The sequence below is a fragment of the Nicotiana tomentosiformis genome, chromosome 7 (genome assembly GCF_000390325.3).
Source record: "Nicotiana tomentosiformis chromosome 7, ASM39032v3, whole genome shotgun sequence".
In the NCBI taxonomy this organism is placed as follows: Eukaryota; Viridiplantae; Streptophyta; class Magnoliopsida; order Solanales; family Solanaceae; genus Nicotiana; species Nicotiana tomentosiformis.
In genome coordinates this window covers 7,875,966-7,892,649 of record NC_090818.1, presented here as the reverse complement: position 1 = coordinate 7,892,649, position 16,684 = coordinate 7,875,966, and the positions used below count along the sequence as shown (strand labels likewise).

At 34.1% G+C, this 16,684-nt stretch overlaps 1 protein-coding gene and 2 long non-coding RNA genes across 3 annotated transcripts; 1 reads left to right on the top strand and 2 right to left on the bottom strand.

The window, feature by feature from the left end:
- Positions 1-960: 960 nt before the first annotated feature.
- On the bottom strand, positions 961-3,278 carry LOC138895095 (uncharacterized). The gene is made up of 2 exons (XR_011409289.1): positions 1,574-3,278; positions 961-1,220 (listed from the first exon to the last, which is right to left on the bottom strand). It is a non-coding gene; the product is annotated as an uncharacterized lncRNA (long non-coding RNA).
- Positions 3,279-11,208: 7,930 nt separating this feature from the next.
- LOC104098145 (protein JASON) lies at positions 11,209-16,440 on the bottom strand. Its single transcript, XM_009604812.4, has 7 exons — positions 16,058-16,440; positions 15,337-15,391; positions 15,121-15,218; positions 13,345-13,589; positions 12,301-13,138; positions 12,093-12,175; positions 11,209-11,676 (listed from the first exon to the last, which is right to left on the bottom strand). The coding sequence occupies exons 1-7, from the start codon at positions 16,253-16,255 to the stop codon at positions 11,598-11,600; spliced, it is 1,596 nt and encodes a 531-aa protein (XP_009603107.1). The 5' UTR covers positions 16,256-16,440; the 3' UTR covers positions 11,209-11,597.
- On the top strand, positions 14,453-14,822 carry LOC108945474 (uncharacterized). Its single transcript, XR_001969632.3, has 2 exons — positions 14,453-14,583; positions 14,698-14,822. It is a non-coding gene; the product is annotated as an uncharacterized lncRNA (long non-coding RNA).
- Positions 16,441-16,684: the final 244 nt, after the last annotated feature.

Below are 16,684 nucleotides of genomic sequence, written 5' to 3'. Positions count from 1 at the left end.
GTTTGGTGTTTATTTTTGATTAGCTTATGCCTATTTTGTGTCAGCATTGTTTTAGTTGTTGCTTTGTTTGGTCTTGTTCATTTTCATAATATTCTGTTGGTTTATTCCTTTGAGTTGTGAGGGTTAAAATCGTTGGTGAAATCTATTAAGCATTTTGGTGGATGTTTAAGTCGTTCTTGCATGATAACATACATTTATCTTGTTAATTTGACTAGTTTGTTCATTTTTTTCTTAATATTAATTGTCTTGTTCTCTGAATTATGATAATAGATTTGATATAATGGAATTTGGATTTAGTATGTTGGGTCATTAATCTGTTGGGGCTATAGAGTATTGGTACATGTTGGCCTATTTATTCCGTTAACTAATTTACTTCATTCTTCCACAAATAATTTCATAATTCTTGACCTTACAATAATTTCAAATTAGCTTTATGAAATTAATTAATGAACATCGTAGTTTTCTTTAAGCGCGATTAATAATGAATCATCGTGGTGATGGGTACGGTTCCCGTGGCATGGTCACGATACGTAAATTCTAATTCGGGTGTGCATTTCATGTGACCCGACCATAACTTCAAACAACAATAAAATAAGCATGTCGTAAATCGCGGGTGCGTTTCACGTGACGCGATTCGCAATATGTACAAAAACAAACGAGTGCACGATATCGCGACTTGTTCAAATAAATTCCATAAATATTAAAAGCGGTCAAAAAGATAAAATGCGCAATAGGCTTCAAACATGTAATAAATCAGATAATTAGGCCAATTAATAATAGTTGAGCGACCGTGCTAAAATCACGGAATCCGGGAGTGCCTCACACCTTCTCTCGGGTTAACAGAATTCCTTACCCGGTCTTCTGTGTTTGCAGACCATAAATAGAGTCAAATTTCCTCGATTTGGGATTTAAAATAAACCGGTGACTTGGGACACCATAAATTATTCCAAGTGGCGACTCTGATCAAATAAATAATCCCATTTCGAATATTGTCACTTTAATTGGAAAAACTCCCCTATCCCATCCCTTCGGGAAAAAGGAGGTGTGACAACATGTATATTTGCATTCAATGAAGGTTTAGCACCTTGTACCACATTATTAAAAGCACAAACAAAGTTTTTAAAAATAACAGAATTAGAAAGTACAGAAACAGGAAGATGGAATTTGTATAATCCTTGGTCCATTCTACCAAGTTCCAGAAGCTTCTTCATAGAATGGGCCTGTAGAAGTATACATGAAAAAGAAGTGAATAGAACATAATAATTGAATTGTCCAATTAACTTACTGACTGAAATCAAATTGTAATGAAAAGTAGGAATGTACAGCACATGGTGTAGAGTGAAAGATGGTAGCAAAGTAAGGGAACCTGTACAGGTAACCTTAACCTTGTAACCATTAGGTAAGGAGACTAAGTAAGGTACAAGAAGAGGTGTTATGTTAAAAAGTAGGTTTTTATTAGAGGTCATATGATCAGTTACTCCAGAATTCACTATCCATACCCTTCCAGCTACACTAGTTAACATGCGCACAGTAGAACTATCATTTAGACACAAAGGCAAAGAAGAAGTATTACCAGCAAAGTTGGCAGAACCTATGAGGACAGGCTGAGAATTGGATTCACCTAGTGTAGAATGTTGAAGCAAATTAAGCAGCTGAGAGTACTTATCTTTGGTGAGACCAGGAACTAAAGACTCATTGCTAGATGAGGGAACACAGTGCAGCAAAATCAGAGGTCCCAGAAGGCTGGCCTTCAACAATTGCAGCAGTACCAAACCTTTTACCCTTTGTGAACTTGAAGTTTGGAGGACAGTCATGGAATTTATAACATTTTTCAATAGTATGACCAGGCTTCTTGCAGTATTTGCAGGACAAAGAGGCCTTATTCTGATCAAAATTGGTTTTCTGAATGTTCTGATCAAAGTTTACCCTCTGTGCATAATGTTTTTGAGATGGAAATTGAGGAAGAATTTTGTTGAAATTTGCATTAAAAGAGGCTGATTCTGAGTTGAACTGAGTGATAGGGACAACTTGTCTCTGTTTTTCATCTTGTAATAGGATATTATACACATTATCAAGGGATGGTAGTGGTTGCATCATCAAAATATTACTTCTAACCCCTACATATACCTCATTTAGACCCATAAGGAATTGATGTACTTTATCTTCTTCTTTTTCCTTTTGAAGACCCTCTTTAGCAAGACAATTGCAGGAGTTTGCATGACTGCTACGCATAGCCCCCAATTCATCCCATAGTTTCTTAAGTTTATTGAAATACGAAGCTATGTCAAGAGAACCCTGATAAGTAGAAGAAAGCTCTCTCTTTATTTCAAAAACTTTGGTTCCATTAACAACCCCATATCTATTGTTTAATTATTTCCATATACTTTCAGTTGTCTCAGAATACTGCATACTCTCAGCTATATCTGGGGATAATGAGTTGATTAACCATGATATTACCATATTATTACACCTGTCCCACTGCCGATATTGAGGGGAATTCACAACAGGCTTAGCATAAGACCCATCTATGAAGCCTATTTTGTTTCTAGTAGACAAAGACACCATCATACTACGCTTCCATCCCCCAAATTCAGTGCCCGAAAATGGGACAGCAACAAGAGACACACCAGGAACATCAAACGGGAGAAGAAACAGTGGACTAGAGGGCTCAGGAATATATATAGTAGCGGAAGTCACCCCAGAATCAGAATTAACCATGATAGCAGAACAGATTATCCAAAAAAAATGCATAGATAATATGCCGACGAAATGACTACACCACAGTAAATGCAAGATATTAAGCAAGGAGCGAATATACCGGACTTCTTCGCGACCTGAAAAAGCTAAGGCCTTGATAGGAAAAATGCACAGCAGACGAAATTACAAGCGGAATCCCAATCGATGTGCTCGAAACCCTAGATGTGAAAAAAAAAAAACCAAAAATTGCTGGAGCGCCAGAGATTCCAACTCAATAACGCAACTCCGACAGTAAAGGAGAAGAGAATCACTGTGAAAATCAAAAAAATCCAACGAATATCAGAAAAATCAAAAAACTTCAACGAAGACGAAATCCTTGATAATAGCATACGAGGGTAACATCGCTAGGTAGAGGACATCGGGAACTAACGAATTCATGGCTTTGATACCATGTTAAGCCATTAAAATCGAAAGAAAATGACAGATTGTAGTTAGGGTTTTGTGAAATGTAAAGAGGAAGAGAAACGGGAGAAAAGAACTTGCATTTTGTACTAAAGAATCTGACCCAAAACTCATATGGAATGTTGTCTGCCTCTCTTATATATTTTGGGGCTCATTTACAACTCAATGAATAAAACTAAGACTAACTAACTAAGACTAAGGCTCTACAACAGTTTATAAATAAACTGGGCCAGGCCCAAATGCACTTCACGTAGTTCCAACACTACATATGACTGAAATATTGGGACTTTGGACATTAATATAATATTGAAATTTTCATTTGTGGGCCTTTTAACAATGGATTTATGGTCTATGAATTCAAGTGGTAAATGTCAAAAGGTCTGATCCGTGAGAGATCCTTCTCGCACTTAGTATAAACACAAAATAATGTTAAATATATTTTGATTAAATATACATTAATTGATTCTAATTACATTTTGATTAAAAGCTTTTGCTATTGAATTTATTGATGTTGTTCAAACTCCAAAGTTTATTACCTAAATTGATGAATCGATATAAATTCTCTTAGAAAGACTATATCTAATTCTTAATCTATTAGAGGTGTGTTTGGTAAGAAGAAAAATATTTTTTCATGGAAAATAAGTGATTCTATCACATGTTTTCATGGAAAATAAGTGATTGTAATTCTATCACTTATTTTCTCTTGTTTGATTGGTGAATGAAAAATATTTTTGAAAAATATTTTTTATTGTTTGGTTAAAGATTAGAAAATATATTTTTTTTAAAAATATTTTTTTATGTTACTCTCCCCACTCCCTTTTATGACACTATTTCTCCATCAATTTAATTATTCTTCTAAAAATTTATACAAACCCTAAAAAACTAATTGTGTGCTTTACTTTTTACGAAAAACCAGTGTTTTAAAAAGCGTGGGCGTAAGGCGGGGCGTTTTACATATGCCTCAGCGGGGCGTAAGCCCCATAGATATTTAATTTTTAATATTTTATAAAATAATATAATGACAATTAATATTTATAAACAGGTAAAATTGCATAAAAATTGAAGAAAACTATATATATATATGTGTGTGCTCCATTCCCACAAAAAATTAATCAAAACAATCTATGTGTGTGTGTGTGTGTGTGTGTGTGTGTGTTTCATCCCCACAAAAACTAATCAAAACAATCTATTATACGTTACTTACAAGTAAAAGTAATTTGAGTCTAAAAGAATAAAATTTTCTATATGGAGTAACAATAAGGATGATTAACCTGCAATTTGAACTTTGAATTTGCTGCTATGAAGAAAAAGTAGTTCTCTTTGTATTTGTAAAAAAAATTAAATATTCGTTGCTTTTGAAAAATATTAGCAGACTAGCGAACAAGATAAAAATTTGGAAAAACCATGAATTAGGGCTTAAATCAATAAAAAAGGTTTTTACTTTTAAATTTAATACTTTTTAGTTCCTTTTTAAACCTTTTGAATAATTGCCAAACTCACTTTTGAGAATTTGAGTATTATATGAAGGACTAATTCAACAAATTTTGTTTTAATTTGAAAAAATCTCTGGGACTTACTCCTTACTAAAAAAATGCGCCCTGAATGCCCGGGTGTACACCCCGAACGCCCGGGCGTACGCCCCACAATCTCAAATTGCGGGGCGTACGCCTCTTGAGACTTTCGCCCCACACCATTGCTCCGGGGCGTTTTTGGTACGCCTCGCCTCAGATACGCTTTTTAAATAAGGCGAAAAACAACTTTGAAATTTATACTCCATAATTATTTAAAAAAATACTCTTTTTTAAAAAAAATATATTTTTTAAATCATGAAAAGAAAATACTTATTTTGTTGAAATGAAAAAAAATATTTTTTAACATCATGAAAAAAGAATTATTATTTTTGTTGAAATTAAAGAAAATACTTTTTTCTACACGACGAAAAGATAATAACTTATTTTGTTGAAATGAAAGAAAATATTTTTTTCAAGTCATGAAAAAAAATACTTCCTCCGTTTCAATTTATATGAACCCATTTGATTGGACACGGAATTTAAGAAAAGAGAGAAGACTTTTGAACTTGTGATGTAAAATGAGGCATTAAATTTTTTCCAAATAAGGAAAGAGGTTATTCTTTTTGGCACGAACTAAAAAGAAAATAAGTTAATATAAATTGAAACAGAGTGAGTACTTTTTTTATTAAAATGAAAGAAAATATATTTTCTACACGAAAAGAAAATAACTTATTTTGTTTAAATAAAAAAATTTATTTATAACATGAAAAAAAAATACTATTAATAATAATTTTATTTTGGGTAGGAATGGAGGGTGAAGGTGGGAGTGGAGATGGGATAGGGTAAGAATGATCTTATTTACATTTTAGTCCGTACCGAAAAAATAACCACTTTACCTATTTGGAAATAATTTACCTTTGTATAATGACTCATTTTACACTACAAAATCAAAAATCTTTTTTCTTTAATTCTGTAATGGGTTCACATAAATTGAAACATAATGTTATATTTTATAGTTACTTTAGCTGGAAATAAATCTTTAGTTACCTCTCCAATTTAAGAGGTCTCTTAATACCCACCCGCAATTTCTATAGCTACTTCACTTGCTTACTAGCTTAATTTAAGTCAATCATTTCAATAAGAAAATCAAATATAGTTATCCTTATTCCGGAGACATTTTTATATTACCGGTTGGTTTAGCAAAAAATTCAGAATAAATAAGAATATGTTGAAAAATATAGTAGTGCATATGGCTGTCCAACGGGACGGGACGTCCCGTCCCATCCCACTTAATTTTAAACGGGATGACCCCATGTTAAACGGGACACGGTATGGGACGGGATGGCCATTTCGTCCCGTTTATCCCGTCCCATTTCGTCCTGTTTTGTCCCGTCCCGTCTCGTCCCGTCCCGTCCCGCCCATCCCGTCTGTCCCGTCCCGCCCGTCCCGTCCGTTCCGTCCCACCTGTCCCGTCCCGTCCCGTGTCCCTTTTTTTTATAATTATAGCCGTTGGGCAACGGCTATAATCGCAAAAATAGCCGTTCCCAACGGCCAAAAACGGTCATATTTGGCCCCCACTCCCACCAAAATACCCCCTACCCCCAAACTTTTAATATAATCCCTAAGTTTATTAAATTATACTTTGGCTCTATTTTCTACTATAAATACTCCAATCCTTCTTCATTTCTTCCCACAAAAACAAATTATTCTCTCTCAAATCTCTTTCATTCTATCTATATTATTCTCTCAATTTTATCGCAATCAAGTGATAAGTTTCAAGTATTTTGACAAATATTTGGAGTAACTTTCAAGCTTCAAATTAATTTATCAAGTATTTGGAGCAATAGTTTGGGCAATTTCTTCAAGTTTCAATATTTAATCACGGTGCACTCATTCCATCTCCTAATTTTAATATATATTTTTTGCGCATTATTTTAGTGCTTAATTTTTGTGTTTACTTTACGTGTTCTATTTTCGTATTTCATTTGTGTTTTTAATTTTTCTGTTAACTTTTTAAATTTAATTTCGTATTTAAATTATGGCACCTAAAAATATATTTGGCGTATTTAAAAAAACTAGTAAAAAAAGTAGTAAAGGTGAAAGTAGTAGTAATCCTAATTCTAGCCTTTCTCCTATAATTAGAAAACATATAGATGAAATGACTCATGTTGATGAAACTTCATTTTTCCAACCCCCCGCATGTTATAATATTAATTTCGGAGAACAACTAGATCATGAAACTTTACAAAGACAATTTGGCAAGGATATTTTTATTGAGGACGAAGAAAATGAGGATGTAGAAAATGAGGAAGAAGAATTAGATGAAACACCCACTAGTCCCGCAACCCAAGCTCCAACTCAGAGTCAATCTCGATCTGGAGCTTTACCCCCTGTACCTCCTGTAAGGGGTAAGCCTAAGGGTGAACGTCCCAAAACATCACTTGTATGGAAATTTTTTAAACATGATAAAGTCAATCAACGTGCTACATGTGAAATATGTAAGCAACGATTTGTGCACACCAAAAGTTGTGGGACGGGGGGTTTATCTAGGCATTTAGGTAGGGACCACAAAGCTTTATGGATACAAGCTAAAATAGAAGTCGGGCAAATACCAAATCCTAGCACTGGTACTTTTAATTTTTTACAACAACAGCTTGACCCTGCTTCTGGTACGATTTTACGCCCATATAACAAAGATAGAGATCGTGAGAACTTAGCAAAAATGGTAGCTGTATGTGGCTTACCTTTACTTTTCCTTCTCACCCTGCTTTTGTTCATTATATACAAGAAACTTATAATCCTTCTTTTCAAGGTTTTCCTAAGACTACAGTTAGAAATGATATTTTTAAATTTCAAACCGAATATCTTCAGTATATTCGTTGTGTATTTTTTCACTTAGATTGTAAAGTGTCTATCACATCTGATATAGGTCGTAGTCCTAATGGTTGTGATTATTTAACTGTTATATGTCATTGGGTTGATCATCACTTGAACATGCAAAAACGTATTATTGGTTATAAATTTGTTGATTCAAAACACACTGAAGCATATATTGCAACTACTGTTCTACAAATACTTGATTTTTATGGACTCATTGATAAAGTTTTAACTATCACCTTAGATAATGCTTCTGCTAACACAACTGCAGCAACTAGCTTAAGAACTAGATTTTGTCCAATTAATCCGGCAATTTTTCATGTTAGATGTGCATGCCATATTTTTAACTTGGTTGTAAAAGATGGTATTAATTTATTTTCTGATGCTTGTAGTAAAGTACAACATGCTTGCGACTATATTTTTCGGGCTAATAAAGCGAGTAGAATTCGTGAATTTGCTCAACAATGTGCTAGTGCTAACCTTCCATATAGAAAAGTTCCAAAAGATGTTTGTACTAGATGGAATTCTACTTATGAAATGCTTAAAGTTGCTTATGATTATCGGGTGCCTATACAAAAGGTATTTAATATGCATAATGGTATCCCCGCTGATCAAATTGTTGATTCTGATTGGGATCAGATCAAAGAGCTTACTAAATTTTTAGAAAAATTTTATTATGCTACAAAACAATTTTCTGGTATATATTATCCTACTATTACACAAATATTATGGTATATTTGTGGAATTTCTGTTGTATTTGGTAAGTATAAAACTAATCCAACTTATGCACCGGCCAGTAATGAAATGATTACAAAATTTAAAAAGTATTTTTTTTCCTATTCCCCAAGTTTATTTAATTTCTACTATACTTAACCCATCTTTAAAATTAAGAGGTGCAAAGGGACTTGTTCGTAAAATTTATGAAAATTTAGCAATTCAAAAAAATGAACAACCATCTCTCGAAGAATGCCAAGCAAACATATATTCTTATGTTAGATCAATGTTTGATAAATATAAATTTATGAAAACAACAGGTGGTGAAATTGCTCCTTCTACTTCTAAGTCTAGAGTAGAAGGTCTATGGAAAGATATGGATGATATAACAGGTTTTGATTCTTCTATTGATGATGAACTTGATTCTTATCTTAAATAAGGATTGGAAAGTATTAAAGACGAAGAATGCAACGAACAACTTTTGGCATGGTGGAGGGAGCGTGGCAAGGCTTTTCCAACACTTTCCATAATGAACCGAGATATCCTTGTTATTCAAGCATCATCAGTAGCATCGGAGAGTGCTTTTAGCGCGGCAAGATTTCAAATCGGAGATCATAGACATTCATTAGCGGAGGACAGCCTAGAGATTTCCGTATTATTCAGAGATTGGATTAATTCAAAAAGAAAAATCTTGGTTTTGAAAAATTAACCACTAAGGAAAAAGAAGAATACAATGAGATACTTAGCACTGGAAGCGATGACGGCATGAAACTCATGGAACATCAATCAACATTGCCAATTTCAGAACAATGTCCGAAAAAAATTATAGATAAGTTACAACGAAGTTATATAGGAGCTTACAAATATTAGTATGATAATTTTTTATTAGCTACTAAGAGGCTTAGTTCAAAGTTCAAACAGAACCCTTCCAAGGTGGCTGCATATATTAGGTGCTCTTCAAAAGAATTATATTTGTATGTGAAATTTGAAAGATCTATTAATAAAATAAAAGGCTCTAAGCGTTAGAATTTATTTTATGAATTCTCTTACACTCTTACTTAGTTACTTAATGGATTGAAATTATATTAAATAAATTATAACTCTATTATATATTTATAATTGCTAGAATATTTTATTACAAGTCTTTTATTTTAATATTTTATAATTCTTTACTTAATTTCCTAATTTTTATTTAATTTTTAAATTTATTGAATAAATCAAAAAATTAGATGTTGCAAACTTTAAAAACTTAGTCATTGCCAAAAGAATATCCGTTGTCAAACTCAATGCTTAAATAATTTTTTTTAAAATGGCACTTAAGGCCCGCAAACCCGTCCCGTCCCGTTTGTTAGCGAGACGGGATGAGCCTACCGTCCGTCCCGTTTGTTAGCGGGACGGGATGGGCCTACGGTTTCGTCCCGTCCTCCCGTCCCGCCACCGTCCTGGCTAAATATCATCTCGTCCCGTTGGACAGCCATAGTAGTGCAAAAGTTCCTAAAAATAAAAGCTTATCCAAAAATAAATTAACAGATGATACTCTTGTTCTTCAAAATAAATTTCAAAAACTAAGAAGAAAAAAACAATACCAAATACCAGAGAAGCCGAAGAATGACCCATATAGTGAGAAATCCACAAAAATAAGAAAGATAGGAAAACCAAATTAAAGTTAAAATACAGAACACCAAACAAAGATGAATTATAAAAGGAGAAAAATATTAAAAATAAATTTTGAACCTTCAGATTGTAGAATCATCATAAGGTCGAGAGGGAAAGCCGTTGAAGCTCTGAATAGCATATATATATATATATATATATATATATATATATATATATATATATATAGAGAGAGAGAGAGAGAGAGAGAGAGAGAGAATATAGATAGATAGAGAGATATATAGAGAGGATTAAGAGGAGCGAGCAGCAAAATGAGCGAGAGGGGATAAACTTTCAGATTGAAAACTATGTAATCCCATCATATTTTTAATTTTGGATCAGTGTTTTCGTTTCCACATATTTCCCTTTCTGCCATTTTTGCCGCTTCAAGCTCCTCTCCGACTCCTAATGCTATTCACTTTCAGATGGCTTTCCCCCCCTCTTACCTGAATGGGGAGTCGCTGCCCTTCTTATATACTATGACTACTAGGGCTCCCCTTTGTTTGTTCTGAAATGTCGCATTTATCCCTGTTGGCCATATTCTTTTCTTTTCCTATTTTAACCTTTGTTTTCTTTTGGTATGACATACGAAATTTTTCACTTTTTAATAAAATTAGCGTTTGGTTATAAATTATTCAATTTTCACTTTAAGATTTATTTTAGAATTTTTTGAAAATTTAAAAAATTCCAAAAAATTATTTTTTAAAATTCTTTACATCACTCACAAAACTTCAAAAACAAACCAAAATTATATTCATGTCCAAACACAACTCTAATTTTTAAATGTCATTTTTATTTAAAAAACTTTTTCACTTTGTTTTGGAATTTTACAATTCTTATGTCCAAACGACCACTAACTCTTTCTTACTGTTCCGTCTGTTTCAATTTATGTAAACTTATTTTCTTTTTAATCCGTGTTAAAAGAATGATTCATTTCTATATTTAAAAATAATGTATCTTTATGCAATGATTTATAACCACACAAAATATATATGCTTCATTTTACATCACAAGTTTAAAAGTTCTCTTTTTTTAAAACTTTATACCCAATCAAATAGGTTCACGTAAATTAAAATGGAGCGTAGCGTAGTAAAATGTTGATTTATTATAAAATCTCAAAATAAGAAGAATGCACAAGTGCAAAGAAACAATTTTGGGTTAATGCTACACGAGCCGAAGGGCAACTTTTATGTTTTCAATCCAATTCTTAGACTACTGACGTTGAACTTTAACACATGGATTACTCACGACTCTATCTGAATAACGCATTAATATTCATCTAAGAAACCAAATATGAGGCATGGCTCCAGCAGCAAAGATTTGCTCATACTCTACATTGTTAAACAGATGCTCAAACATATAGAGCATATATCCATACTCAGCTCATCTGCGAGTCTTCGTTTTTCTTTTTCTATTTTAAAAGCCACTTAAGAAGAGCTTTTATAACCAAAACCAAAAATCGTTATGACAAACCATATATCCACATCAATGAAGAACGACATTAAAACTTGGAAATCCTTTGATTTGTGTCGAACCTTCATCAGAAATAAAGCACACACTTTGAATATCTGGCATACAACTGAGATCGAGCAGCATCTCAACCAAATGGAAAAAAGGTCCGGGTATCCAATTCCCAAACATATCGCTAAATGATGGAAGCAAAGTGAGTTTGACTAGAGATAATTAGTGCAGTTGCGAGTGAGCAGTATTTGATTCCTCAGTTTCATTAAAGGTAATTGGTGTTGTCCCACTGAATTGCTTCCTGCAAATCAGAAAAATACATCAGAAATATATATTTGATAACCTTTAGCCGAGAGTCTATCGAAAACATCATTTCTACCTCACACAGGATAGGGGTAAGGTCCGTGTACACGCTACCTGGGATTACAATAGGTATGTTGTTGTTCAACTCTAAAATGTCAGGGTACCAGCTCATTGATTCAGAAAATTACGGTACTCTGATCAAAATTTCAATCACAACCTGCTACTTCCTTTAATTCTACCTATTTACTTGGTCAGTCGACATCTGTCTGCCTAGATAGTTTATTCAAAGCCGATGAAATAAGCAGCAAATTAACTGTGATACAATAAAGATAAATGAAAGAGCAGTTACAGAGAAATATCAATCAAACCAACAAAAGAACTTATACAAAGAGACATAAAAGAAAGATTGAATACCTTTGTGAAATGGAAGTTTCTTGTGATAATGCCTTCTCCAGTCTCTCTTCAAATGGTGTTGCATGCCAACTTACTTTCTGATCCTGCCAAGTCCCAAAGTTATCAGCGTTACCTCATTGATTAATGTAGCTAAGAGTTGGGATGTAGACGGAAAATAAGGATAAAAGAGAAAGTAAAAGAGAAGGCTAAAAAACTAAGCAGGACAAACCTCCTTATACTTGTTTGTTGAATTAGGAATCCCGTTTCCATCCCACCATTTTTTAGGAGATATATGAGAATTTTCATCATCTTTCCAGTGAGCAGCAACCAACCCAAGAATAGGCCTATCTCCAGGAGTTCTGCCATAATGAACATTGTCACCATAAACTGAACCATTATGCTGCTTACCCTCATCTTGATTGATTGAAGATGGTTTCAGCCACGAAGACAAGCTTGCTTCTACCTTTGAATCTTTATCAGCTGAAGCTTCTTTTAACCCAGACATTCCTTGTTCTGACGAAAAGCTTGCTTCATTTGGCCATTCACCAGATTCTGTCATGTTACTAGACAATAATATGGAACTAGAATCTAGAATGGAGTAGGAATCTTCATCTGACAATTCCTTTAACTGTGATGCGCTATAAACAGGGTTTAACACTGGATAAACAAACTGAGACCTGATCCTTGCAGTTTTTCCATTTGCAATGTTGTCTAAATATGCCGGAAAAACAGTTCCAGGTGTTTGCATTTCATCACTTAGTTTTAGGGGGGTTGGATAGGGAGAATTTTTCAATGCATAGGAATTGCCAGGCTGCTTTGCGTTTTGACTGTCAAGTGTCGATGAAGAACTTTTGCATGATACTGCAGATAGATCGGACTCACAGTCAAAACGAACAGATTTGTTCATGTACTGGGCACTGGGAGCAAATGTTGGTGTAACTTCCGAAGCTATGTCTTTATGAGTCTGATTAGCATTAATCTTAATGGATGCCGGAGTGTTAGAAGACCCACTACCATGAATAGAGCTTTTCGACAAACTTTGACTATTGTGTCCATCCATCATGCAGCTACAGAAACATAAGACAACATGAGATGTAAAACAGCTAGACAGACCTTCATTAAAAAATAGCTAGTCAAGACCTGCTAAATAAGCATACATCCCAGTGAAATAGCAAGGGAACATTTAAATTGGATTGTTACCCTAAGAACTTCTTTAACAAGATCAACCATAACTGTAGGGATTGACCAGCGTTTTTTGAGGTCAAAGTTCTACCTGCTAGGTGAACGTGCCAAGGAACCAGAATGTTTTTCCAGTCCATTGCTTTTACTAGGTGTAATCGGGTCCTCAGGTGGCAAATTCAGGTTGAGCTCTTGAACAGCCATATCAGAGAGCCAAGACTTGAATTTTAAAGGTTCAACATCTCCAGTTGGAGTTGATAGATCTTTGCGTTTCACCAAGCCTTTCCGAATTTCAGCAGGAGTCTCAGGTAAGGTTCCACAAGCTTTAAGAAACTTGGCCTGCATAATATAATAACTCACACGAATTATTCAATGCAGAAATAATCTAAAAATAGGAGGTGGAAACCCCAAACCTAAATTAGCCTGGATTGGATGGTTACTATCTGATGAAAGTTGCAGAAAGTTTCAATGTCCAAAACTAAAAGGAAAGGAAGGTCTACTGTTAATCGCGACAATTAGTAAATCAAAGAAGTACAAGAATGCTACATTACTCAGGCACCAAATGATTAATCACATCATATATATAATGTTGGATCTTATTCTCTGTCAGCAGAAAATTCACAAACCTTCAATGCATTTCACTAAAACTTTTATAGGAATTCTCAAAGTTGATGTTATACAAATCCAAACAGCAAAATAAGGTGACAAAAACATGCAAAGGTCATAAAGATTGACAAATCGTTGAAGTGTTATGACCAAATTGCACCACAATCAATAGAAACAGCTAATAACAGCTAGCAGGATGATGAAATATGATGAAAATGGAGACTAGGTAGTTGTGTCAAAACTAATGTTGCTTTCTCTATTGGTTTAATTCGACACTAGGTGGAATTAGGCCATCAACTCTCCATTGTTGTTTGATTACCTATGTCAGTTACATTAAGCTTTTTCTTCTGCAAATGGGGCAGGTGCTATCCTACAGAATTAAAAAATATCTTCGTCTTATAGGCAGATCTCAACAAACTACTGTATGGAAATTTTGATGTTCTACTTAATGTGTGCAAATTACAACAACAAACTTGTGTGCAAATTAAGTTTTAGTAAAATATATCTCCAAGAAACTACACATAACAATGACCCCGAAATCTATTCAAACTTCCTAAAAGTAGAGATGTTACTGATTTCACATTCTGACTTGTTTACACATCCTTTTGTGCAAGTTCAACAAGAGGGAAATGTCAGGTACTAAGTAAATGAAAATCTCTACCATTTGAAGAATACAAATTATAGGCAGATGAGGGAACTCCTAAGTAATTCATCTTTTGTATAGTAGGTATAATTGACAAGAGTGGGTTGCTCTAGTGGTGAGCACCCTCCACTTAAAACAAAGAGGTTGTGAGTTCGAGTCACCCCAAGAGCAAGGTGGGGAGTTGTTGTTGTATAGTAGGTATAATTGAAAAGGTTGACTTTGTTAGCTCCTTTCAAGTATGAAAGGATGCCTTCTTGTACTGTATAAACTTTGTACATTTCAGCACTTAGTGCTTTATAAATGAAATAAATATTTCTTAATTTTCTCAAAGAAAAACAGAACATCTAAGGTCACTAACATGGAAATTAAGATACTATATGAAATAGTGAAATTAGAGAGGAATATATACATATGTGTGCTTAAGTTTTCTTTTAATTGATTTCAAGTACCTTTCCTCTTCATGTAAGAGGCGAACAGAAAGGGAAGCTTTCTCCTCCAAAGTTTCATTTATTCTTCTGCTTATATCAATTCCCTCATACATATCCAATTGTTGCAACATAAATTTAATAAATCACAAAGTCATATTTAATATTTTAAACATGGAACTTCAGGAAAATGAACCTGATCCCTGAGCTCTTTCGCATCCAACTCAGACTTAGGTGTTCCTGTGTCTTGCTTATCCATTTCAGTTTGGTGCAAATCATCATCCTCGCCTTTTTCTGATATCATCAGTGCAAAAATCCATGAGCTCAAAAATATTAACACTTTAATGAATTGACTGAAGCAAAGGAAAACTGATTTCTAAAACATAAAAAATAAAAATACACAATAAGCTACCTTCAAAAATAAAAAGTGAAGATAATGGACTCCTGTTGCGAGATACTACAGGTTCCTGATCAAGTAACAAAAATCAAATAAACAAAAATTATCAGCAATTTAGAATTTCTTCTATATTTAGCAGACCAACCAAAATACAGTAGCTATAGAAAGTATCATCAGAAATATATCATTATGTAAAGTAACTCTAGACCGCAAATTTCATCCTTATAGCTACTCAGTAATCAAACGACAGAGAGAGACACAAAATGTGACAGTAAATAGCTTTTTAGTTCTCTTTATTTCCCCTATAATCTCATCAGCAATCAAACAGAACTTCATAAATGTCATTGCAGATCAGCTGAATATACCAGGACTCAAAAGTGAATCGAAAGTTTATTACTATCATAATTTATGCTTAGCTTATTTGGTCATTTGTTTGTCTTTTTCATAAAAATTTCACCAGAAACTACTACAACAACAACAACAACCCAGTATAATCACACTACTGGGGTCTGGAAAGTATAGTGTGTACGCAGACCTTACCCCTACCCTGGGGTAGAAAAGCTGTTTTCAATTCAATAGACCCTCGGCTCCCTCCCTCCAAGAACTCCCCACCTTGCTCTTGGGGTGACTCGAACTCACAACCTCTTAGTTGGAAGCGGAGGATGCTCACCACTAGAGCAACCCACAAAAAATACATTAACAAATAAATGTAAATAAATAAGAAGTTCAAGACGACCTTAGTAGATATAGACTGGGAGACGAGATGAGATTTAGGATCGGAGCAAGGAGCAGGAGGAAGAGAACCATCCTTGATACGAAAACAACCGAATAGACATCCCATGGCGGCGACAACCAGTGCCCTAAACACTCCAACGATATCGCGATTTTTCGGATAATTAAGTTCTTCTTCGGAAGGTAACCTTGACCATAACATATTTCTCAGGCTATTTCATCCTCCGATTACCGCTCAATTGATTGATTGATTGATTGATTGAAAATGCCATGAAAGTGAAAACCCTAGCTAAGCTTTCTATTTCAAATTGCGTGCGGTGGAATTCAGAGACTGATGAGATTTAAAGAGAAGGCAAAATTATTATTGGTAGGGTGAGCCGGTGAGGAGTCACTGTATATGCTCTTTTGGATTTTGAATTTCGAACCGGGAGGGAAAATAAAAGGCTTTACGCTTTTTATTATTTTTCTTTTTTCCTTTGAATATTTCCTCACGCGCGAGTCGCGAGTATGCATTAGATGAAATTGTTAAGGGACTAATTCGATTTAGACAATCATTAATTTTTCTTTACCAATTAGGACACTCATTAATTAATTGGGTAAAATATGTCTGAGCGTAATCCCCTCTAGTTTT

Bases quoted from the DNA above. Each gene is read 5' to 3' on its own strand.
- LOC104098145 (XM_009604812.4), bottom strand. From the start codon at position 16,255: ATGTTATGGTCAAGGTTACCTTCCGAAGAAGAACTTAATTATCCGAAA. The intron at 15,219-15,336 runs GTAGCTTATTGT...TGATGATATCAG, and splicing joins TTCACTTTTTATTTTTGAAG to AAAAAGGCGAGGATGATGAT. The intron at 13,590-15,120 runs GTTCATTTTCCT...TATATTATGCAG, and splicing joins CGAAAGAGCTCAGGGATCAG to GCCAAGTTTCTTAAAGCTTG.